Source organism: Rana temporaria, chromosome 3 (genome assembly GCF_905171775.1).
Source record: "Rana temporaria chromosome 3, aRanTem1.1, whole genome shotgun sequence".
Taxonomy (NCBI): domain Eukaryota; kingdom Metazoa; phylum Chordata; class Amphibia; order Anura; family Ranidae; genus Rana; species Rana temporaria.
In genome coordinates this window covers 488,677,035-488,701,075 of record NC_053491.1, presented here as the reverse complement: position 1 = coordinate 488,701,075, position 24,041 = coordinate 488,677,035, and the positions used below count along the sequence as shown (strand labels likewise).

General features: G+C 48.9%; 1 protein-coding gene across 2 annotated transcripts; it reads right to left on the bottom strand.

The window, feature by feature from the left end:
• Positions 1-274: 274 nt before the first annotated feature.
• Positions 275-16,254, bottom strand: LOC120933752 (cornifelin homolog). 2 transcript variants are annotated; one of them, XM_040347128.1, is made up of 4 exons: positions 15,984-16,254; positions 7,173-7,322; positions 5,095-5,273; positions 275-804 (listed from the first exon to the last, which is right to left on the bottom strand). In XM_040347128.1, exons 2-4 carry the CDS (start codon positions 7,297-7,299, stop codon positions 571-573), a joined length of 540 nt encoding a protein of 179 aa, XP_040203062.1. In that variant the 5' UTR covers positions 7,300-7,322; positions 15,984-16,254; the 3' UTR covers positions 275-570. The 2 variants fall into 2 exon arrangements, with proteins under 2 accessions (XP_040203062.1, XP_040203063.1); XM_040347129.1 differs by lacking the exon at positions 15,984-16,254 and adding an exon at positions 13,119-13,213.
• Positions 16,255-24,041: the final 7,787 nt, after the last annotated feature.

Sequence of the window (24,041 nt, the reverse complement as noted above, 5' to 3'; positions counted from 1 at the left end):
TGTATATAAGAGCCTGATTTTCTCAATAAAGGGTCTATTCGTGTGGAACCTCAAACAGAGCTGTGTGTCTCGTTATTGAAGTTTGTTTGCCTGACTGTGGAGTGTCAATAGCTGTCTTGGGTTCGGGAATGGAATATCTTAAACGGCGTTAACCCCTGTCCCATTTGGGGTTCCGTTACAATATATATCACTATACTGTGGAACATGCACTGTACCATTTGGCCAGTTTTTATATGTCGTATTTTAACCACATCACGACATCTGTCTATCTCTAAATAAATGTCCCGATTTGCTATCTATTCTACACTTGTTTGGCCTTTACTATATTGCTGTCCAAAGCCCCATTTGAGGAAACTGTTCCATATTACCTTCTCTACTTAGAACTAGAAAAATAAGATAAAAATAGTTTTGGCTACAAATACACTTCAGCGATATTTGCGTTGAGTTACTCGGCACCCAGAAAGCCCACCGAATCTTGCCACAAAGTTTTGTGATTAGATGTGCGCTCGTGTTCTACAGCCACTTATGGTAACCTCTTGAAGTGACCTGTGGTGGGTTGTATGCAGGATTCTAGTATGCCGGTTGTGGGTATGGCTGGTAGGGTTGCTGTTGGGGTTGTGGGAAGGGTTGCGGGTAGGGCTGAGGTTGTGGGTAAGGCTGAGCGTTCATCGCCATGCTCACGGTGGTCGTCTGCGCTGTCACAAAGTTGACCGGCTTTCTGCGCTTCTTGATTTCACGACCCATTTGGCACCAGGTGCAACTGAAGCACCAGTAGAGCATGCAGCAGTCATCACAGATGGAGCCCTGACCAGAAGGAGAGAAGAGGGTCAGTGGACAAAGCATAGACAATGTAAAAAGTGTTCGAACCCTTATGCCTTGTACACACGATCGGAAATTGCCGACAACAAACCGTGGATTTTTTTTTGACGGAATGTCGGCTCAAACTTGTGTTGCATACACACGCTCACACAAATCTTGTCGGAAATTCCGAACGTCAAGAACGCGGTGACATACAAGAAGTAGGACGAGCCGAGATCAATGAAGTTCAATAGGCAGTTTGTCTCTTCTGCTTGATTTTGAGCATGTGTGTTTTTTTGTACACACGATAGGAAATTTGCAAATTGCGACAACAAAACCGTGGATTTTTTCCAACAGAATGTTGGCTCAAACTTGTGTTGCATACACACGGTCACACAAATCTTGTCGAAAATTCCGAACGTTAAGAACGCAGTGACATACAAGAAGTAGGATGAGCCTAGATCAATGAAGTTAAATAGGCAGTTTGGCTCTTCCGCTTGATTCTGAGCATGAGTGTTTTTTTGGACACACAATCGGAGATTCCGAAATTCGGAATTTTGAAAATTCCGACAAAAAAAACGTGGATTTTTTTCCAACAGAATGTTGACACAAATTTGTCTCGCATACACACGGTCACACAAATCTTGCCGGAAATTCCGAACGTCAAGAACGCGTGACGTACAAGACGTAGGACGAGCCGAGATCAATGAAGTTCAATAGACAGTTCGGCTCTTCTGCTTGATTCTGAGCATGCTCTTTTTTTTGTGTGTCGAATTTGCATATGGACAATCGGAATTTCAGAACTTTTCTTGACGGAAAAATTAGAGAATCGGCTCTCAATTCCGACAGCAAATGTCCGATGGAGCCTACACACGTTCGGAATTTCCGACAAAAAGCTCAGAAACAATAGTTTCTGTCTCAATTACTCCCTGGTGGAGGCACTTTTGCCAAGTACACACGATCGGAAATTCCAACAACAAATGTTTTGGATCATTGTCATGTTGGAATGTGCATCTTCCTGGCTGATGAATGAAATGTTCCTTCAGTATTTTTTGATAGCATTCATCTTGCCATCAATTTTGATCAAATTTCCTGTGCCTTTGTATCTCATACATCCCCAAAATATCAGCGACCCACCTCTGTGTTTCACAGTAGGGATGGTGGACCTTTCATCATAGGCCTTGTTGACTTCTCTCCAAATGTAGTGTTTATGGTTGTGGCCAAAAAGCTGAATTTTGGTCTCATCACTCCAAATGACTTTGTGGCAGAAGGTTTGAGTCTTGTCTCTGTGCTGTTTGGCGTATTGTAAGTGGGATACTTTGTGGCATTTGTGTAGAAATAACTTTCTTTTGGCGACTCGACCATGCATCCCATCTTTCATCAAGTGCCTCCTTATTGTGTATCTTGTACAGCCACACCACATGTTTTCAGAGTCCTGTATTTTACCGGAAGTTATTTGTGGGGTTTTCTTTGCATCCCAAACAATTTCCTGGCAATTGTGGTTGAAATTTTAGTTGGTCTACCTGACCGTGGTTTGGTTTCACCAAAACCCCTCATTTTCCACTTCTTAATTAGAGTTTAAACACTGCTGACTGGCACTCTCAACCGGAAAAAGTTCTTGATGGAAATTCCGCTCGTCTGTATGCAATTTCTGACACGCAAAAAAACATGCATGCTCAGAATCAAGCAGAAGAGCCGAACTGCCTATTGAACTTTGTTGATCTCAGCTCGTCGTACGTCTTGTACATCACTGTGTTCTCGACGTTAGGAATTTCCGACAAGATTTGTGTGACCGTGTGTGTACAACACAAGTTTGAGTCAACATTCCTTCAGAAAAAATCCACGGTTTTCTTGTCAGAATTTTCGATTGTGTGTACGCGGCATAACAGTTCCATGGCAGTCCCAGTTAGTCAGCGGAGAAGATATACCATGCGATGGGATGTATTCGTTTTAGGACTTGTGTCCCATTTGTTTGCAGCCTAAGGACATCCTCATCTGACCACCTTGGCCCGGATTCACATACATCGGCGCATATTTTATGCTGCCGTAGCGTATCTCTTTTAAGCTACGCCGGCGCAGCACGGAGAGGCAAGCATGGAATTCACAAAGCAAATGCTCCCAACTCTGTGCCGGCGTAGCGTATATTTCGTAGGCGTAAGCCGGCGTGAGTGGAAGTAGGTGGAAGTGGGCGTAATCTATGTTAATGAAGCATGATCCCATGCAAATGATGTGCCGGGCACCAGACAAGTACTTAAAACGAACTGCGCATGTGTCGGGACGTGGACGTATGCCCGTGCACATGCGCACAACCACGTCGGAACAACTGCCTAAGATACGCCGGATCACTGTGTACGCCGTGAACGTAACCTACGCCCAGCCAGACCCACGTCGGCCCATATTCACAGACGTCCAACGTACAATACATAGGCTTGTGTTCCCTGGTCCATACCTTTGCATGGGTTGTGCCTCATCTATGGGGAATAACTTTACGCCGAACGTAAAACTTACGCAAACCGCTTAAATAATGCGCCGGACGCAAGTACGTTCGTGAATCGGCGTATCTCCCTCATTTGCATATTTGAATAGAAAATCAATGGGAGCGCCACATGCGTCCAGCGGAAATATGCGCCCACTCTACGTCGGCGTAGGCAAGTTACGTCGGTGGGATGAAGTCAGTTTTTAGGCGTATTTAAGTTTGTGGGTTCGGCACACAGATACGATGGCGCATATTTGTACTTACGCGGCGTAGCTGGAGATACGTCGGCGTAAGTGCTTTGTGAATCCGGGCCCTTGTGTTTAGAGAGAGGCCCATCTGCAAAGTTTTTTCTTTTTTTTTTTTTTTAAAGGGGTATTAAACACTATAACCCAACACTACGATGAGGTCTCATCCTTCTACAAGCGATTTAGCTGCTGAGCCACACACTAAGGGTGGGCAGACCCTAGGGTGACCACATTTCCAAACTACCATTCAGGGACACCCCCCTTACCAAAAATCTGCTTGTGCTGTAACGAATCACAGCACAGTGATTGGACACAAGAGGCAGGATTTATGATTTCTCCAATCACAAGCAGGGGGTGGGGACTGTGCTCCTGCACGCATTTCCGGAAAGGACAAGTACTGTAAGTGAGTAAAGCAGTGATGTGGTGGCCTTTTTTGGGGGCATTCATTTGGTTTGGGGGGTGACTGTGTGAGTTTCATTCTGTATTGTCCTGGGATGAAGGTGCCCGGGACAGACCTGCAAAATGCGGGACTGTCCCGGGCAATCCGGGACATGTGGTCACCCTAGCAGACCCTGATGGGGGGAGCTGAGGGAGTAGTTGCCCATCAGGTCCATCTTGCTGTTGATTGACATCACACAGCAGAGAGTGGATCCATAGCTGCTATTCAGTCCAATAGCTGCTTTTGGATCCGCCCACTGTCAATCATAGTAAAACAGACTAATTGGGGACTAATCTCCCAGTTTTTTTTCAGGCTCTGCCCACACAGTGACACAAGTCATTTGCCAAATAAGGGCATTGCCATACTACTATTATCCCAAGCCTCTTTGTTTACATTTAGCTTACTGTCAACAGAATAAAGACAGCAGAATGCAGCCAAACTGTTGGCATCTGTAGAGAGGGCAAGAGTATGACCTGGCCCAAAACAAAGGTGCCCAGAGAAGTTGCAAGACATAGGAACCTTTACCTGTGGCTTGTACTTTCCCCACCAGACAGGATACCTGTTCTTACTCTACTGACTCGCAAATGCACGCCGAACCTATGAGCAAGGACCACAAATAGGCTCTGCCTGATCCAAGATGGCTACCAGAGTCACATGGGGCTGCATCATCCAATTGGATGCTTCCCTAGTGACCCAGGAAACCATAGAGGAACTATGTTCCACCTGTCTTCTTCTCTAACTGCAGTACTGCTGTGAAAGAACGCCACCTGTAGTGAAGAAAGTAAACTGCACCTGCCCACAAGCTCCCCATCAGACTTTCCTCACTCTGAGCACTGGAGGACCTCTGTGAACCAGCTCAAAACTGGTCTAAATTACCACCAGAAATCTGGAATTTCTTAAAATGGTGGTAGTTAGAAGTACCTGAAGTTGTCACTATTGTCTGTAATGACACAGAAGCTTTCCTGAATCTGGTGCAGATAGTTCTAAAGGAAACCACCACCAGAAATGTGTCGGTAATGCTTTACTGAATCCCCCTGGAGGAGTCTTCGTTTTCTGTTCTTCTTGCTCCACCGTTTTTTGTACAATGAAGTTCTGAGACCCATGGCACCCTCAGCCCCCACCGAATATAAACTTACAGGGATTCTGTATCTCTCTCTCACAGCCGCTCTCATAGCCATAGAAATGGGAGGACAGACCAGGCTGCTCCCAAAATAGGCACAACATCCTGGATCCAGCAGAGGGAGGCACAAGCATTCTCCAAAGTCGCTGACCGTTTTGCACTGGAAGCATGGCAGACACCAGAGAGCACAGCAACCTGCATGAGAGAGAAGGAGGGATTGAAGAAAAGTGCTTGCATAGTGCCCACCATCAAGTTATTGGACCTGGTCCCTGAATTCTCCTAGAAGCTACTTGGCTTCCCCTGGCTTCTCTATTCTGGTTGTTGAAGTTTGTCCATTGGCTCTCAAATTGTCTCTTTTTTGACCAGACCTTGCCTGTTCACAGACTTAAGCCTAGTACACACGCAGGAAACAGCAAGAAAACTGCTGGCAGAGCTTTCTTGCCGAGTAAGCTGTGTGTGTGTACGAGGCTTTGAGGTTTCTCGTCAAGAAAACCCAGAATCTCGATGATAAAAATAGAGAACCTGCTCTCTATTTTCTCGTTGTGAGATTCACGGCTGTGTTTTCCTGCCGAGAAACCCAAGAGTGTGTATACTTACCTCTCCATGGAAACCCGCGCATGCTCAAAATGACTTGCGCGGTAGCTTCCAAGGCATAGGTAGGGTGAAGCAAGATGGCGGCGACGGCATCCAATGTGACGAGCGCGTGCTCGTCGTAGTCGATGACATCACTGTGTTTGTGTCTTTCAAAAGAGAGAATCTGGGCCATGTGTACAGGGCTTTAGATGATCTTTTAGCTGATGCCAATCCTTGGCAATTATAATTCTTCACCAAAACCACAGTTCCCGCCTAGTTTCAGATCACTGATCCCTCCAGTCAATGATTATTAGTCTGACATATCCTTCCACTCCAGTCTTTTCCTAGTCTGATCACATACTTGACCATTCCAGACTTTCTCTAGTCTAGTCTGACCAGAATATTCCCCTCCAGTCTAGTCTGATCCATGCCCTTCCCCTTTAGTTCCTGATTAGTATGATCAGTTAGTTCCCTGATCCCTCTGATTAATATTTAGTCTAACCAATCCTTCCCTCCAGTTCTTCCCTAGTTGATGATGGGTCTGATGATGGGTTTAATGATGGGTCTGATAACTTCACTTACGCACTTCCATATCTTCACAGCAGTCGCAGATCCCTGACGATGGGTCTGACGATGGGTCTGATGATGGGTCTAACAATGAGTCTGACGATGGGTCTAACAATGGATCTGATGATGGGTCTAATAATGGGTCTAACGTTAGGTCTGACAATGGGTCTGACGATGGGTCTGATGATGAGTCTGACGATGGGTCTGATGATGGGTCTAACGATGGGTCTAACAATAAGTCTGACGATGGGTCTAACAATGGATCTGATGATGGGTCTAATAATGGGTCTGATTATGGGTCTGACAAAAGGGTCTAATGATGGGTCTGATGATGGGTCTGATGATGAGTTTGACGATGGGTCTAATGATGGGTCTTATGATGGGTCTAATGATGGGTCTGATAATGGGTCTGACGATGGGTCTGACGATGGGTCTGACGATGGGTCTGACGATGGGTCTGATGATGGGTCTAATGATGGGTCTGATGATGGGTCTGATGATGGGTCTGATGATGAGTTTGACGATGGGTCTAATGATGGGTCTAATGATGGGTCTGATAATGGGTCTAACGATGGGTCTGATGATGGGTCTAATGATGGGTCTAATGATGGGTCTGATGATGGGTCTGACGATGGGTCTAATGATGGGTCTTATGATGGGTCTAATGATGGGTCTGATAATGGGTCTGACGATGGGTCTGACGATGGGTCTGACGATGGGTCTGACGATGGGTCTGATGATGGGTCTGATGATGGGTCTGATGATGGGTCTGATGATGGGTCTGATGATGAGTTTGACGATGGGTCTAATGATGGGTCTAATGATGGGTCTGATAATGGGTCTAACGATGGGTCTGATGATGGGTCTAATGATGGGTCTAATGATGGGTCTGATGATGGGTCTGACGATGGGTCTAATGATGGGTCTGATGACGGGTCTGATGACATCACTTACACACTCCCATGTCTTCGCAGCAGTCGCAGATCCCTGAACCCCATGCTTCCGGCTGCATGATCATCACCGACTGCGAGACGGACATTGGCTGTGCTCCGATGGGCTGGACGGACATATTGGACATCATCTTCTGGCAGGTGAGGGCGGACTCTGAAAAGAGACAATACGTGTCAGAACTAAACACCAAATACAGCGACCGTCCCAACCAGGACTCATCCCACATAGGATCCCCCATCCCTGGACATCATAGATAACCATCCCAGCCTGGGCCTCCAATCCACTATTTCATGAGAAGTGCAGCTTGATGGGTAATGTGTCAGTGTGACCCTTCCAGGTATTTATTACCTGTCCCAAGGATGACAATATACTGCCAATGCCTTCCTCCCAGAAGAACGGCGATCACTGGGGTTGCAAAGTTTCAGTCTGATCATCGGGGGGCTCTAATACAAAGTTACAATGTAAAGTCTGATCGCTGAGGGTGGGGCTCTATTTCAGGGACTCCTATAGTACAGCGGATAATTGGTGTTACTAGAAGATCTCAATGATAAGCTCTGCCTATTATTTTGCAGTAACTTGTGTTTCTGGTTATTTACTAATCTCTGTTCCCATCCCCCACAGATCAGGTGACATCATCACCTCCAGGAAATGGGGACAGTGATTAGAGTAATGGAGATACCAGGATTTGCATGTCATGTGACTCTCCCGTGTCATTCTACATTTCCACATCATTTGCCTGGTCTTAATCGTGAATTTACATCACCTGACAAATTGATGGATTTCCACCGTTTTTTTAAAATAAAGAACTCATCATTGGGGTTTACTTTGTAATCCTTTTTTGTGAAGGAGTAACCATGGGCGTTATGTACCCCTTACTCATCCATAAGAGGGTTATTTTAATGGGGGTTTTCAGATTTCAGAGCCCCTACCCTCGGATCCCCACATACACCAGGCCAGGGTTGTGGGGAAGAGGCCCATGTCCTCATCAGCATGGGAACACCCTGGCATGGAGGACACCCTTAAATTCCGTACCAGACCCCTAATTAGTCGCTGGATTGCTTTTTACTCTCCTTTAAAAAAATCAAGGCAGCACTGGGCCAGGGTTGTGGGGAAGAGGCCCTTGTCCTCCTCCACATGGGAACCCCTGGCAAGGTTCCCTCCCCCTGTTGAAGGCATATGGCCTGCCATGGTTCTGAAAGATGGGCACATGGTTGTCTCCCCCTACCTGCAAGCAGTATGGCTTCTTGTGGTACCATATGCTTTATTTTTCTTGTTTTTTTTTCCGTAGGGGGAATCCTTTAAAATCCATAGCAGACTCTAAAAAACCACCTTCACATGCAGGTTTTAAGGCGTCTTCTAGGCTTCATTTGAAAACAAATTGCAATTTAAATGCTGCCCATAAGACTTTTGTTAAAAGATCCTCCCTCTGCTGAATGGTATGTTTTTGTTGTTTGCATTGGTGCATGCCCCCCAGGGCAGTGTGTGCCAGTATAACGCATGGCAAACTGATTCATATTGTAAATGCGTAACCATAGGTGCCATGTACCCCTTACTCATTCACATGAGGTTTGTTTTAATAGGGGCCCCCAGATTCCCATAAGTTTAAACCCTCAGACCCCCACATCCACAGGCCAGGGCTGTGGGAAAGAGGCCCATGTCCTCATGGGAACCCCCTGGCATGGAGGACTCCCTTAAATTCCCTTACCATACCCTTAATTAGTCAATGGATTGCTTTTTACTCTCTGCAAACTTCCTTTAATAAAATTGGCCGAAGGCAGCACTGGGCCAGGGTTGTGGGGAAGAGGCCCATGTCCTCATCAGCATGGGAACCCCATTGGCATGGAAGACACCCTTAAATTCCCTTCCTGATCCTTAATTAGTTGCTGGATTGCTTTTTACTCTCTGCAAACTTCCGTTAGTCCCAAAAGGCAGCAAAATCAACAGAGCTGAAAAGGAAGAGGATAACCGGGAACAATGCGCAATGCGAACGGCTAAGCATTTCTGTTTCTTTATAATACAACTTCTCCATTCTATACACTTGTTGAAATTTAAAGTGAACCTCTTTCCAGAGAAAAACATGGAGATACTGCTAAGCTCCTCTTTTGAAAATGCTGCCTGTCTGGTTATCATGCTGGTTCTCCAGCTTCAATGTTTGAGTCAGTGACCCCAAATTTGTGTCAAACCATCAGCTGGTTGATGAATCAAAGCTAGAGCTTGCCCATCATGCAAAGGAGACTCTATCCAAATTCAACAAACTTTGGTCCTGCTGGCACCACTTTACCACAATGGACGAGTACCCCAAGCTCTTGAACTAACTACAGTAGGTGAACGCGATATTGTGTCAATCTCGCTCCCTTTCTCGGCGAGATTGACCACCTACGAGCCCCATCGCGGGAGCCAGCGCCGAGCTGGCTTGCCGCGATGGAGACAGAGCCGTCATAGAAGCGACGGGAGATCCGACTTGGATTCCCGCCAATTCTACACGTGTGCGGCGTTTGTTATGAATCCTGAGGGGGAAGTCCCCGCCGGATTTTAAATAAAAATCTGGCATGGGTTCTCCCCTCAGGAGCATACCGGGCCCTTAGGTCTGTTATGGGTTGTAAGGAGAGCCCCCCTACGCCGAAAAAAACGGCATAGGGGGTCCCCCTACAATCCATACCAGACCCGTATCCAAAGCACGCTACCCGGCTGGCCAGGAAGGGAGTGGGGACGAGCGAGCGCCCCCCCCCCCTCCTGAGCCGTACCAGGCTGCATGCCCTCAACATGGGGGGGTTGGGTGCTCTGGGGCAGGGGGGCGCACTGCGGCCCCCCCACCTCAGAGCACCCTGTCCCCATGTTGATGAGGACAGGGCCCCTTCCCGATAACCCTGGCCGTTGGTTGTCGGGGTATGCGGGCGGGAGGCTTATCGGAATCTGGGAGCCCCCTTTAATAAGGGGGCCCCCAGATACCGGCCCCCCACCCTAAGTGAATGGATATGGGGTACATCGTACCCCTAACCATTCACCTGTAGGAAAAATGTCAAAGTTAATAAACACACCACACAAGGGTTTTTAAAATAATTTATTTTTCTGCTCCGGAGGCTCCCCCTGTCTTCTTTATTAGCTCTGTTTACCAGGGGGGCTTCTTCTTTGACGTCTTCGGGTGGGTGGGGGCCGCCGTCTGGTTCTCTTCCACCGCCGGGGGGGTCGCTTTTAAAAAAGCCCCCACCCCCCGGCGGGTTTCCTCCGGCGTCTTCGGCGGGGGGGCTTCTTCTTCCGCTATCCCGACGGGTCTTCTCCGCTATCCGGGGGGTCTTCTCAACTCTCCAGGGGTCTCCTTCTATGTTCGCCGCTCTCCGCTGTTGACTCGGCGCACCCCGGTTCTTCCTCTCGCTGTCCGGTGCCTTCTTCCGTGCTGTACGTCTTCTTCTCCTTCCGTGCTGTGAGTTCTTCTTCCGTGCTGTGACGTCATGTTCTTCACTTCTCTCCTTCTCCCGATGTTGACACGTCGCCTTTCCTCGCTGCAATGACAAGTGCGTGGCTTGCATCGGATTTATATAGACCTCACAATCCCATCATGCTCTGGTACCTACCCATGTGATACCTACCCACGTGGGTAGGTATCACACAGACCCCCCGGGTAGCGGAGAAGACCCGTCGGGATAGCGGAAGAAGAAGCCCCCCCGCCGAAGACGCCGGAGGAAACCCGCCGGGGGGTGGGGGCTTTTTTAAAAGCGACCCCCCCCGGCGGGGGAAGAGAACCAGACGGCGGCCCCCACCCACCCGAAGACGTCAAAGAAGAAGCCCCCCCTGGTAAACAGAGCTAATAAAGAAGACAGGGGGAGCCTCCGGAGCAGAAAAATAAATTATTTTAAAAACCCTTGTGTGGTGTGTTTATTAACTTTGACATTTTTCCTACAGGTGAATAGTTAGGGGTATGATGTACCCCATATCCATTCACTTAGGGTGGGGGGCCGGTATCTGGGGGCCCCCTTATTAAAGGGGGCTCCCAGATTCCGATAAGCCTCCCGCCCGCATACCCCGACAACCAACGGCCAGGGTTGTCGGGAAGGGGCCCTGTCCTCATCAACATGGGGACAGGGTGCTCTGAGGTGGGGGGGCCGCAGTGCGCCCCCCTGCCCCAGAGCACCCAACCCCCCCATTTTGAGGGCTTGCAGCCTGGTACGGCTCAGGAGGGGGCGCTCTCTCGTCCCCACTCCCTTCCTGGCCGGCCGGGTAGCGTGCTTTGGATACGGGTCTGGTATGGATTGTAGGGGGACCCCCTACGCCGTTTTTTTCGGCGTAGGGGGGCTCTCCTTACAACCCATAACAGACCTAAGGGCCCGGTATGCTCCTGAGGGGGGAACCCATGCCGGATTTTTATTTAAAATCCGGCGGGGACTTCCCCCTCAGGATTCATAACAAACGCCGCACACGTGTAGAATTGGCGGGAATCCAAGTCGGATCTCCCGTCGCTTCTATGACGCGCTTGCTGGGATGTGCTGTCACTATTCCAGTGAGTGTGAGATGTCGGCGAGATCTCGGCACCATGTCGCCGAGAATCAGCGCGATGCTGTCGTGCTAAAAACACAATATCACAAACACCTACTGTAGATGGGCATCATCTCTGGCGCCCTCAGGGAGAGGAGAATGGAAGCCTTACCTCCCTTCCCCTGTTCCCCTCTCTACCCCCTTCCCTGTATCCACGGGAAAAATTACCTTACCCTTCCTAAGAACAGACTTCTAATCCCTCCCCCCCTTATAACAATAAGACAATCAAGACATCACACACACTCACAAGTTTAAAACATCAACCAACCTTGGGTAAAATAAGGAACCATACCCAAAGTTGATGACTAGCAATGCTCCCACCCGGACACAGTTTGTTCCCAATAGGGGTGTCCAGATAGACTGGAGACATGCCCAATGTCACCAATGGGTTGTGGATCTACCTACACACGATGTTAAGACGGTTGTACCTTTATACACAGTGCCCCCTTCCATCAGGTGTCCCCCATCACAGTGCCTCCTTACATCAGGTGTCCCCATCACAGTGCCCCCTTACATAAGGTGTCCCCATCACAATGCCCCATTACATCGGGTGTCCGTCCCTACCACTGCCCCCTTACATCAGGTGTCCAAATCAGAAGGCTCCCTTACATCCGGTGTCCCCATAAATCAGGTGTCACTCATGCCAGGCAGAGAGAGGTTGAGAGCCTGAGCAGGCTGCATGTCTGGATGGGATAAGTTCAACTATCTGTCCTCCTCTAATGCTGGGGGTAGGGCATGCATGTAATGACATGGATTGTTAGGATATCAACAGTCCTCCATCAGAGTGCCCCTTACACCAGGTGACCATCACAGTGCCTCCTTACATCAGGTGTCCCCATCACAATGCCCTCTTACATCAGGTGTCCCTATCTCTGCCCCTTACATCAAGTGTCCCCATCACAGTGCTCCCTTACATCAGGTGTCCCCATCACACTGCTCCTTTACATCAGGTGTCCCCATCACAGTGCCCCCATACATCAGGTGTCCCCATCACAGTGCTCCCTTACATCAGGTGTGCCCATCACAGTGCTCCTTTACATCAGGTGTCCCCATCACAGTGCTCCTTTACATCAGGTGTCTCCATCACAGTGCCCCCTTACATCAGGTTTCCCCATCACAGTGCCCCCTTACATCAGGTGTCCCCATCACAGTGCCCCCTTACATCAGGTGTGCCCATCACAGTGCTCCTTTGAATCATGTGTTCCCATCACAATGCCGTCTTACATCAGGTGTCCCCCATCACAGTGCCCCCTTACATCAGGTGTCCATTTTGCTGCCCCCTTACATCAGGTGTCCCCATCACAAAGCCCCATTGCATCGGGTGTCCCTACCACTGACCCCTTACATCAGGTGTCCAAATCAGAAGGCCCCCTTACATCTGGTGTCCCCATAAATCAGGTGTCACCCATGCCCCCGTACCTTGTAGTGCCAGGCAGGGAGAGGTTGGGAACCTGAGCAGGCTGCAAGTCTGGATGGGATAAGTTCAACTATCTGTCCTCCTATAAAGCTGGGGGCAGGGCATGCATGTAATGACATGGATTGTTAGGACATCAGCGGTCCTAGCAACCAATGACTCTAAAGGAGAGGATTGGGGAGTGGCTTGCTGGCTGGCGGTCAGACTTGTCACTCAGTCCAGGTCCAGAACACGGTCTGGCATTTAGTGATGGCTGTCCTAGACCCTAGTCTACCCACTGACCTTGGGTAAAAAATGAAGCATAGAAGCGGGTAGAGCGCCAAAAAGAATAACCCATGAGTCATTCAACTTTTATAAAATAAAAGTATATAAATTATAAAAATTGTTGGCCATTTTATGAAATCATCATTATGGTGCTCCTCTTCCTTCTACACCGGGCCTCCCTGCAGAGAAGACCACCCTTTGTCAACCTATTTACCCAAGAGGAAGCCTCAATTAATGTTCAGGTCTTGAGGGACGCTTGCTTAAAGCAATCAATGGTGGCCAGTGGGAAGAACTCCACCCAGACAACTAATATAGATCTTTGGTGCCATGCAGCTGGCTCTGCCAAGTGGTGTTGGCCCCATCAGGTGTGAAGTCAGCCAACCACATCTAAGGAAACCCTTGGCAACCTCTGGAGGAACCCTGGTTGGGAAAGGCTGCTCTAAACCCTCAGATTGACACGGGACATATGACTGCCGGTTAGGGTTGAGCAGAGTGATTTTGGTGAAAAAATGTTTTTTTTTTCACATTTTGAGTTCTTTGATAACATTTACTAAACCCTTTCTCACTTCTTCCTGGTGGTCCTTTAACTGGGTCTTTACAATGGGATCAGGAGCCCGCCCCACTGGTCCCGACCACAAACAGAGATCAGGAGTTGTCTGTGACAGCTCAGTCACTGGCGCTGTTAGAACAGAATCATCTGCTACCCAAAAAGCACATGTACATTATAGAGTGCCCCCTTACATCAAGTATCCCCAGCAGAGTGCTGCCCCCTTGCACCAGGTGTACCCATCACAGTGCCCCTCTATATTTTAAGTGTTCCCATCAGAGCACCCCCACCAGGTATCCCCACCTTTCCCCCTTTACATCAGGTGTCACTCATCACAGTGCCCCCTTACATCAGATGCCCCCATCAGAGTGCCCCTTGCATTAGGTGCCCCACCACAGTCCCCCTTTACATCATATGCCCCCAGAGTGCCCCTTACATTAGGTGCCCCATCACAGTGCCCCTTACATCAGATGCCCCCATCAGAGTGCCCCCTTACATTAGGTGTTCCCATCAAGGTTCCCCCTTACATCAGGTGTCCCCAACACAATGCCCCCTTACATCAGATTCCCCCATCAGAGTGCCCCCTTACATTAGGTGCCCCGACACAGTCCCCCTTTACATCAGATGCCCCTAGAGTGCCCCTTACATTAGGTTCCCCCATCACAGTGCCCCCTTACATCAGATGCCCCCATCAGAGTGCCCCCTTACATTAGGTGTTCCCATCAAGGTGCCCCCTTACATCAGGTGTCCCCAACACAGTGCCCCCCCTACATCAGTTCCTCCCCCTATATCAAGTGTCCCAATCACAGTGCCCCTTTACGTCAGGTCCCTAATCAGAGTGCCCCTTTATATCGGGTGCCCCCATCACAGTGCCCCCTATATCAAGTGTCCATATCACAGTTCCCCCTTACATTAGGTTTCACCATCACAGCCCCCTTACATCAGGTGCCCCATCAGAGTGCTCCTTTATATCAGGTGTCCCCATCACATGGCAACAGTGCCCCCTTACATCAGGTGCCCCCGCCTTTCCCTCCCTTTACATCAAGTGTCCCCATTACAGTGCCCCCCCCCCATATTAAGTGTCCCTATCACAGTGGCCGCTCATATCAGGTGCCCCCTTCAGAGTGCCCCCTTACATCAGTTCCTCCCCAATATCAAGTATCCCTATCGCAGTGCCCCCTTACATTAGGTTTCCCCATCACAGTCCCCCTTACATCAGGTGCCCCTTTAGAGTGCCCCTTTACATCAGGTGTCCCCATCACAGTGCTCCCCTTTATCAAGTGTCCTTATCACAGCCCCTCTTAAATCAGATGCCCCCTTTATATCATGTGTCCCCATCACAGTGCTCCCCCCTATATCAAGTGTCCTTATCACAGTGTCCCCTTACACCAGGTGTCCCTGCTTTTCCCTCCCTTTACATCAGGTGTTCCCATCACAGTGCCCCCTTACATCAGTGCCTCCCCCTATATCAAGTGTCCCTATCACAACCCCCCTTGCATCAGGTGCACCCTTCAGAGTGCCCCCATCAGGTTCCCCCTTTCAGAGTGCCCCTTTTTTATCAGTTGTCCCCATTACAGTGCTCCCCTATATCAAGTGTCCCCATCACAACCCCCCTTGCATCAGGTGCCCCCTTCAGAGTGCCCCCATCAGGTTCCCCCTTTCAGAGTGCCCCTTTCTATCAGTTTCCCCATCACAGTGCCCCCCCCCCCATATCAAGTGTCCCTATTACAGTGCCCCCTTACATCAAGTGTCCCCACCTTTCCCTCCCTTTACATCAGGTGTCACTAACACAGTGCCCCCTTACAAATCTTGCTCATGTAACATTTTTAACTTATGTTTAAAGCTTATTGAACCTTACTAATTCTGTCTTCCCCCGTTGACTCCAAAATAAAGAAAAATTACCAAATGTAAAAAAAATTAAAAAAAATGTGGCAAAAAATGTTCTTATGCCTACTGGGCATCCATGCATTGGTATGTCCCGGGGAACAGAAGTTGGCCAAGAGAATGGAAGTTGTACATCCTTATATGTAACATTGTCAGCTAGTGGCCAATCACGTACCTTTCTCGTCTCGCTCTTCGATCTTCTCTCTTTCTCTCTTTTTTGCGTTCTTTTCTCTGTAGAGCTCTTCTACTCTTGCTTCTCTCTCCCTCCCTTGCTCTGTCTCTCTCTTTCTGTCTCTCGCTCGCTCTGTAGTCACGGGAGGAAGTTTCTTGGGATGCAAGGACCGGCCCTCCTCCCCTGGGCTACAACTCTGACATCAACTGTTGACTTTAAATCCTAAGAAACATTTGTCTTTTGTCTGCCCAACAATAGATGTGATGGAGGTGAGGGAGGAGTGGAGCCACCTGACGAGTAGATATGGCTTAGGGGACCGTTTTGTGTTGTGCGTTGACCTGACTACTAGAGGTACGTGTCACGGGAATCACACGCACCGTATTCATCGATTACCCAAAACAATCCACACAATGGCCAAGCCAGCATCATGTAACTAGTTTCCACTTACTGTAACTTAGAGAGTTACATGGCTTTGAGGTCACCGAATGGGACTGATTTACTAAAGGAGTAGAACAGGTTCACTTTCAAAGGGGAATTTCCATTTACCTTGGTGATCGTCATGATGATTAGTGATGATGAGCGGAACATACCTGACCTTGTTTAGGGGCAGGTTCAAGAACATACTCAAGTTTGTGTAGCGGATGGTTGCTACTGATTACTAACATCCACCATATCCATACCCTGCTGCCAGACCTCCATCACGGTTGCCACGGGTGATAGCACATGGTTACAGTCACTGGCTGCAGGGCTTATCGCTGTTGTGTTGTGAGTGTCCATTGAGGCAACTGGGTGCAGGAGCGTGAAGGCAGCGCTGATCCTGGACGGTTGCTATTGCCAACGGCACTTGGCAACAAACTTAGGTTTGGCTGCTATGGGCAACAGCATGTGGCAAAAGTCAATTTTAAAGACAAACACACAGTCCTTTCCTTGTTATACCCCAAACTTGGCAAAACAGGCAAAGTCCCCCCCAGCTTTTGGTGGTTGCTAGGGGCGATGGCCAGCAGGTTAACCATGAAGGCGGATCTCGGTGGGACCTCCAAATGTAGAACTTGGTTGCAACTAGTAACTAACAGCAAACAGGACCTGTGCTACCACTCATACGCTGACGACACTCAACTCTACTTTCGCATCACCGAAAAAAAGACCAATACCACGGACTAGAAAAATGCCTGTTATTGATCGATGATTGGATGACTGAGAGCTCCCTCAAATTCAATGGATCCAAGACAGAACTTCTTCTCCTCCACGCAAACCGAAATACAAAAGTTAAGACTTCATGGACACCACCATGGGCGTCCGCTCCATAGGGCAAGGGGGGGCAATTGACCCCCCCTGGAAAATCAAGAAGGTGTTGAAAAGTCTCGCGGCTGTGGGCTGTCTGAGCAGTCCCGGGCCGGATGTCACACAGACACAGCGAGCAGAGTGAGGCCACCTTCCCCTCCAGTGTTTGTGTACACAGGGAACCTGCTGTGCCCATGCCGTGCTGATGGCTGATCTGAGGTACTGAATGGGATGGGGGGGGGGGGGGGGGGTCCGTCTGTGCTGAAGTTTTTTTGTTGCTGAATTGGGTTCCATCTGTGCTGAAGGGGGGGTCTGTGCAGAATGGGGGGCTGTGCTGAAGCGGGGGTCCATCTGTGCTGAAGGAGGGGGGTCTGTGCAGAATGGGGGGTCTGTGCTGAATGGAGGGGTCTGTGCTGAAGGGGGGTCTATCTGTGCTGAAGGGGGGTCTGTACATTCTCTAGGCTATATTTATATGGGCATGGAGTGAAGCTGAATTATCTCAAGAGTTATTTCACACTGCCAGCTGGCTGCGTTATCGGTAAAACGCTGCTTTACCATCGTTTTAGCTGAGCTATTTGGCCGCTAGCAGGGTGCTTTTAACCCCTTCTAGCGTTTGAAGAAAGGGTTAAATGTGACTGTGTATTGCCGCTGCGGAAGCACCCCCCCCCCTGAAAAAATTTCAGCGGACGCCCATGGACACCACCCACCATCCTTGGACAGACCATTACCCCGAGCACCAAAGTCAAAAGTCTCAGAGTCATCTTTGACTCGGAGATGTCGATGGATGCACAAATAGGATCAGCAGTGAGCGGATCCCACCATCTCCTCCGCGTGCTGCGTAGACTCATCCCCTTCATTCCAGAAGAGGACATAGTAGTAGTAGTGGGAACAATCATCAATTCCCGACTCGACTAAGCAAACTCCCTCTACCTAGGACTACCGAAATACCAGATTTCACTCCTACAAGTTGTCCAGAACACGACAGCCAGACTGGTAACAGGGAAAAAACCCTGGGAATCCATCACCCCGTCCCTGAGGACCCTTCATTGGCTAACCGTAAAGGATCGGTTACATTCAAGACCCTCTGCCTCACCCACAAATGCACACACGGAAACGCTCCTCAATACTTGTTAGAGAAAATAAAACACTACGGCCCGGAATCACAAAGCACTTGCGCCGAGGTATCTCCAGATACGCCGCGTAAGTGCAAATATGCGCCGTCGTATCTGTGCGCCGGACTCATAAACTAAGATACGCCTAAAAATAGGCTTCATCCCAACGACCTAACTTGCCTACGCCGTCGTATCGTGGGCGCATATTTACGCCGGGCGCATTTGCCGCTCCCATAGATTTTCTATGCACATATGCAAATGAGGGAGATACGCCGATTCACAAACGTAGTTGCGCCCGGCGCATCATATACGCGGTTTGCGTAAGTCGTATGTCCGGCGTAAAGTTATTCCCCATATAGGAGGCGCAACCCATGCAAAGGTATGGACCAGGGAACACAAGCCGTCGTATCTTTTGTTGTTTACGTTGTACGTGAATATGACTAGGCGTAGATTACGTTCACGTCGTAGGCAGTGATTCGACGTATCTTAGGCAGTTGTTTCGACGTGATTCTGAGCATACGCACCGGGATGCGACCACGGGACGGCGCATGCGCCGTTCATTTTAAGTATTTCTATGGCGCTTGGCCCATCATTTGCATGGGGTCACGCCTCATGGCTCATGCCCACTTCCACCTACGCTGGCTTACGCCGAGGAAACCCAGCGTATCTTTAACAGCGAGTGGGAGCAAGTGCTTTGTGAATCCAGCGCTTGCCTCTGTGCGCTACGCCGGCGTAGCGTAAAAGAGGTACGCTACGGTGGCATAAATATGCGCCGATGTACAGTATGTGAATCCCGGCCTACAACTCCAATCGCATTCTCCGATCAACCAACCAAAACCTCCTCCACATCCACAAGTCCCGCTACATATCAAAGGGAGAACGAAGATTTGCAGTCCAAGGACCACGGCTATGGAACGCTCTACCCACAAACATCCGCATGGTGGAAAACCATCGGGCCTTTAGGAAAAAACTTAAGACCCACCTCTTCTGAAGGATCAGGGCGACACTGGATGGAAATAAGCTCCTTGAGGCGCAGCGCTATACAAGTTATTCACTCACACTCTCACTCAACATCCACCATATCACCCTGCTGCCCCCTCTTCCATCTATCACATCAGAGACAATGAACGGTCATTTGCGTTATTTTGTTTTTGTTTATTGGGGGATATAACTTGGTTGGGGTAGGGGGGATATGGGATGCCATCATATTTAATGAACATTGGTAAATTGGTTTAGTCTTGAAGAACTGATGTACTTCTAACATTGATAGTCTCTTCCCCTGCATAACACCATGCAGACTATTGCTCCCAGGACTTCTCTCCTCCTGCACAAAACTTTCACTGTAAAACTATTAAATCCCGTTCCATCATCTTCATTGTGACAAAAGAGATCACTCTGAATAATCCCAGCTTGCTGGCTGTAATCAGGTGCTGTTACTAGGCCAGAGGTCTGCAGTCCCTCTCCCCGGCGGCCTAGTAGTTTAGTAGCACATGCTGGTTGGTGGACTACTGCTCAGAGCTAGTCTAGCCTGCAAATCCTGTGCATCACTCTGAATAATCCCAGCTTTCTAGCTGTAATCAGGTGCTGTTACTAGGCCAGAGGTCTGCAGTCCCTCTCCCCGGCGGCCTAGTAGTTTAGTAGCACATGCTGGTTGGTGGACTACTGCTCCCAGCTAGTCCAGCCTGCAAATCCTGTGCATCACTCTGAATAATCCCAGCTTGCTGGCTGTAATCAGGTGCTGTTACTAGGCCAGAGGTCTGCAGTACCTCTCCCCGGCGGCCTAGTAGTTTAGTAGCACATGCTGGTTAGTGGACTACTGCTCCCAGCCAGTCCGGCCGGCAATTCCTGCGCCAGCACAATCCTGACACTCTCCCCACAGTCTCTCCTCTGGCCTTGCACCCAGCTCTCCTAGCATGCTTCATCCAGAAATCCACTCACCGACCTTTTCCTGCCCTGAGTCCTTGATGGAGAACTTTAACCGAATATACGTTCCGACAGCTTCTCCAGCCCCCTCTGTTCCTGGAACTCCTCATCTATAACAGTGTAAAGATGAAGACTTCATCCATGACCGTGTAAGGATTAAGCTCCCTCCTAGCTCTCCCGGGCTCCTGCACGATCGGCGCACCCCCTCAGATGGGTGTGGCCTCCTGCTACTGCCTAGTACTCTATTTTCCACTTCTTCCAGCCGACTACTCCCCCCAGTGACATGTGGCCTCAGCTTATATGGGAGGCCTGCCCCCTGCCAATACCAAGTGGGGATTGGTCAGGGCTCCCCACATGAGCTGCCTGCTGCTCCAGTCCCAGGCCGTGAACCTCTTCCAGAACAATCTCCCTAAAAGCAGGGGAGGCGCCTCAGAACTAGTGCACAGGTGGTCACACCCACTGCTACACTAACCACTCCCTGCCCCCAGATCAAAACAAGCAGGCCTAGCCTGAAGCATAGACCTGCCTAAATGTATCTGTACTGACAGTTTCCCTAGCAAAAATCCTATGCTAGCACCTACCCTACCTACGGTAGAGGGTGGTATGTTTGCATGCCAAATCCGTACCTCACTGAAGCCAAATTTTAATGTCTGTTTCCTAGGCTAATAGGCGAGGGATTGTTAAACAAATGGCATGGGGGGGCTGGGTACTGCCCTAGGAAACAGTTCAGTTGCTATAGCTGGAAAGTGGACACTACACAACAAAGTGTGCTGCTTCCCAAATTTCATACCAGAACCTTATTTCTGTATGCAGCCTGGCAAGCCAGGAAAAGTGGGAAGGGCATACTAGTATTAAACCATGCCAGGCCCTATGCCCTTAAAGGGGTTTTAAAGGTACATTTTTTTTCCCTAAATATCTTCCTTTACCATAGTGCAGTCCTCCTTCACTCATCTCATCCTTCCATTTTGCTTTTAAATGTCCTTATTTCTTCTGAGAAATCCTCACTTCCTGTTCTGTCTGTAACTTCACACAGCAATGCAAGGCTTTCTCCCTGGTGTGGAGTGTTGTGCTCGGCCCCTCCCTTGGACTACAGGAGAGTCAGGACGCCCACTAACACACAGCTCCTTTCTCTATCTGCAACATAGAGAGCGTCCTGACTCTCCCGTAGTTCAAGGGAGGGGGCGGGCACGACACTCCACACCAGGGAGAAAGCCTTGCATTACTGTGTGGAGTTACAGACAGAAGAACAGGAAGTGAGGATTTCTCAGAAGAAATAAGGACATTTAAAAGCAAAATGGAAGGATGAGGTAAGTGAAGGAGGACTGCACTAAGGTAAAGGAGGCTATTTAGGAACAAAAATTGTACCTTTACAACCCCTTTAAAATGGTTGGTTACCTTGCCAGGGGGAACTCCCGTGGCAAACCACCCTGTCACCATGTTAATGAGAACAAGAGCTTCTTCCACAGCTCTGATCTGGTACATGTGTTGGTCAGGACTCGTATGAATTTTAAGGGGGCCCCTACAAGAAAAAAAAAACAAGGGAAACAAGGGAAGAGCATGTGGCCACTATGACCTTGAAATGTATGGAATTTTGCCAGGAGGAGCACCATTGCAAAGAACTTTGTCACCATGTTGATGAGAACAAGAGCCTCTTCCACAGCTCTGGTCTGGTAGATGTGGTGGTCACTCTTCTTAGTGATCCTTAGGTCAAGGAAGTTGAACGTGTACAAATACTTGTTACAGCCAGGGAGCGCTAGTCTTGAAGAAGCTGGAGTTTCCCAGTGAAACGCGTTGACGTTACTCCTCTGAGTGTCAGACACCTTCCCAAGCATTCAGCTGACGCCACCGCCTCACTTTCGCACCGGTCAGTGTTGTGGACCACGCTCTAGGAACAGTCGAACATGGGAGCTGTGGCAACACCTAAGCAAGAGGCACCACTAAGCAAACACTGCCATGAAGACCAAGGAACTCTCCAAACAAGTAAGGGACAATGTAAAAAATATCCACATCTTTGATGATCCCTAGGAGCACCATCAAATCTATCATAACCAAACGGAAAGAACATGGCACAACAGCAAACCTGTCAAGTGACGGCCGCACACCAACACTCGCGGACCGGGGCAAGGAATGCATTAATCAGAGAGGAGCACAGAGACCTAAGTTAACCCTGGAGGAGCTTCAGAGTTCCACAGCAGAGACTGGAGTATCTGTACATAGGACGACAAAAAGCCGTACGCTTCATAGAGTTGGGCTTTATGGCAGAGTGGCCAGAAGAAAGCCATTACTTTCAGAAAAAAACAAAATGGCACGTTTTGAGTTTGTAAAAAAGGCACGTGGGAGACTCGCAAAATGTATGGAGGAAGGTGCTCTGGTCTGATGAGACCAAAATTTTACTTTTTGGACATCAAAGAAAACGCTATGTCTGGCGCAAACCCAACACATCACATCACCCAAAGAATACCATCCCCACCGTGAAACATGGTGGTGGCAGCATCATGCTGTGGGGATGTTTTTCAGCAGTCAGGACTGGGAAACTGGTCAGAGTTGAGGGAAAGATGGATGGTGCTAAATACAGGGATATTTTTGAGCAAATCCTGTAGCACTCTGTGTGTGATTTGAGGCGAGGACGGAGGTTCAACTTCCAGCAGGACAATGACCCCAAACACACTGCTAAAGCAACACTTGAGTGGTTTAAGGGGAAACATGTAAATGTGTTGGAATGGCCTAGTCAAAGCCCAGACCTCAATCCAATAGAAAATCTGTGGTCAGACTTAAAGATAGCTGTTCTCCAGCGCAAACTATCCAACTTGAAGCAGTTTTGGCAGGAGGAATGGGCAAAAATCCCAGTGGTAAGATGTGGCAAGGTTGTCAGGCAACAAAACACAAAAAATACCAAGGGGTGGTGAATTCTTTTGCAAGGCACTGTAGTTGCTTAGGTTTTGTCTGTTGCTTTGTTGTTTGTTTCTATATGTGTTTGTCTTTTGTCCCAGACAACATTGTCTATATAATGTTAGGTGCAGGATTTTTTTTCTCTATTGTCATTTTTTAGGGTTTTTGGTATACTCGTTTTCATACTATTAATACAATATTTAAATATAACTATTATCCGTGGTATTATTTCCCTGGGCTTTTTTTCATGTGGCACTCAGCACTTACCTTCTTTTTGGTATAGTGCACAATTTTTTCATATCCTTATCCAAGTATGCAGCCTGGCAAGGCAGGAACGGAGGGTAGAGAATGTGGCCCCTCCTCCTAAACCATGTCAGGCCCCATACCCTTACAATGGGGGGTACCTTTCCAGTTGGGAACCCCCTTGGCAAAGCACCTTGTCACCATGTTGATGAAAACAAGATTCTCTTCCGTAGCTCTTGTCTAAAAGATGTGGTGGTCACTGGTCAGGACTGGTATGAATTTTAACGGGGACCCCCTACAAAATAGCCTGAGGCACTATGCCCCTGAAAATCGGTAGTTTTTTGCCAGGGAGGACCCCCCTTGCAAAGCACCTTGTCGCCATGTTGATGAGGACAAGGACCTCTTCCCTCAAACACTGTTTTTGGGTGGCAGAAAACACTCACGCCTACTACCTTAATGGATACTGCCCCAGCTGCAAATTCCAGCCCTGCAGTACCATCGACCTCCACAGGGGGGCCCACGAGTTTGGCATCGCAATTTGGTGTCAAATCTCTACCATCTTTGGGTATTCCCTCCACTCAAGAATTACCCCCGATACCGCAAAGGCCACAAT

Bases quoted from the DNA above. Each gene is read 5' to 3' on its own strand.
- LOC120933752 (XM_040347128.1), bottom strand. From the start codon at position 7,299: ATGATGTCCAATATGTCCGTCCAGCCCATCGGAGCACAGCCAATGTCC. The intron at 5,274-7,172 runs GTAAGTGATGTC...TCTCTCATGCAG, and splicing joins CTGCGAAGACATGGGAGTGT to GTTGCTGTGCTCTCTGGTGT. The intron at 805-5,094 runs GTAAGTTTATAT...CCTTCTGGTCAG, and splicing joins GAGAGAGATACAGAATCCCT to GGCTCCATCTGTGATGACTG.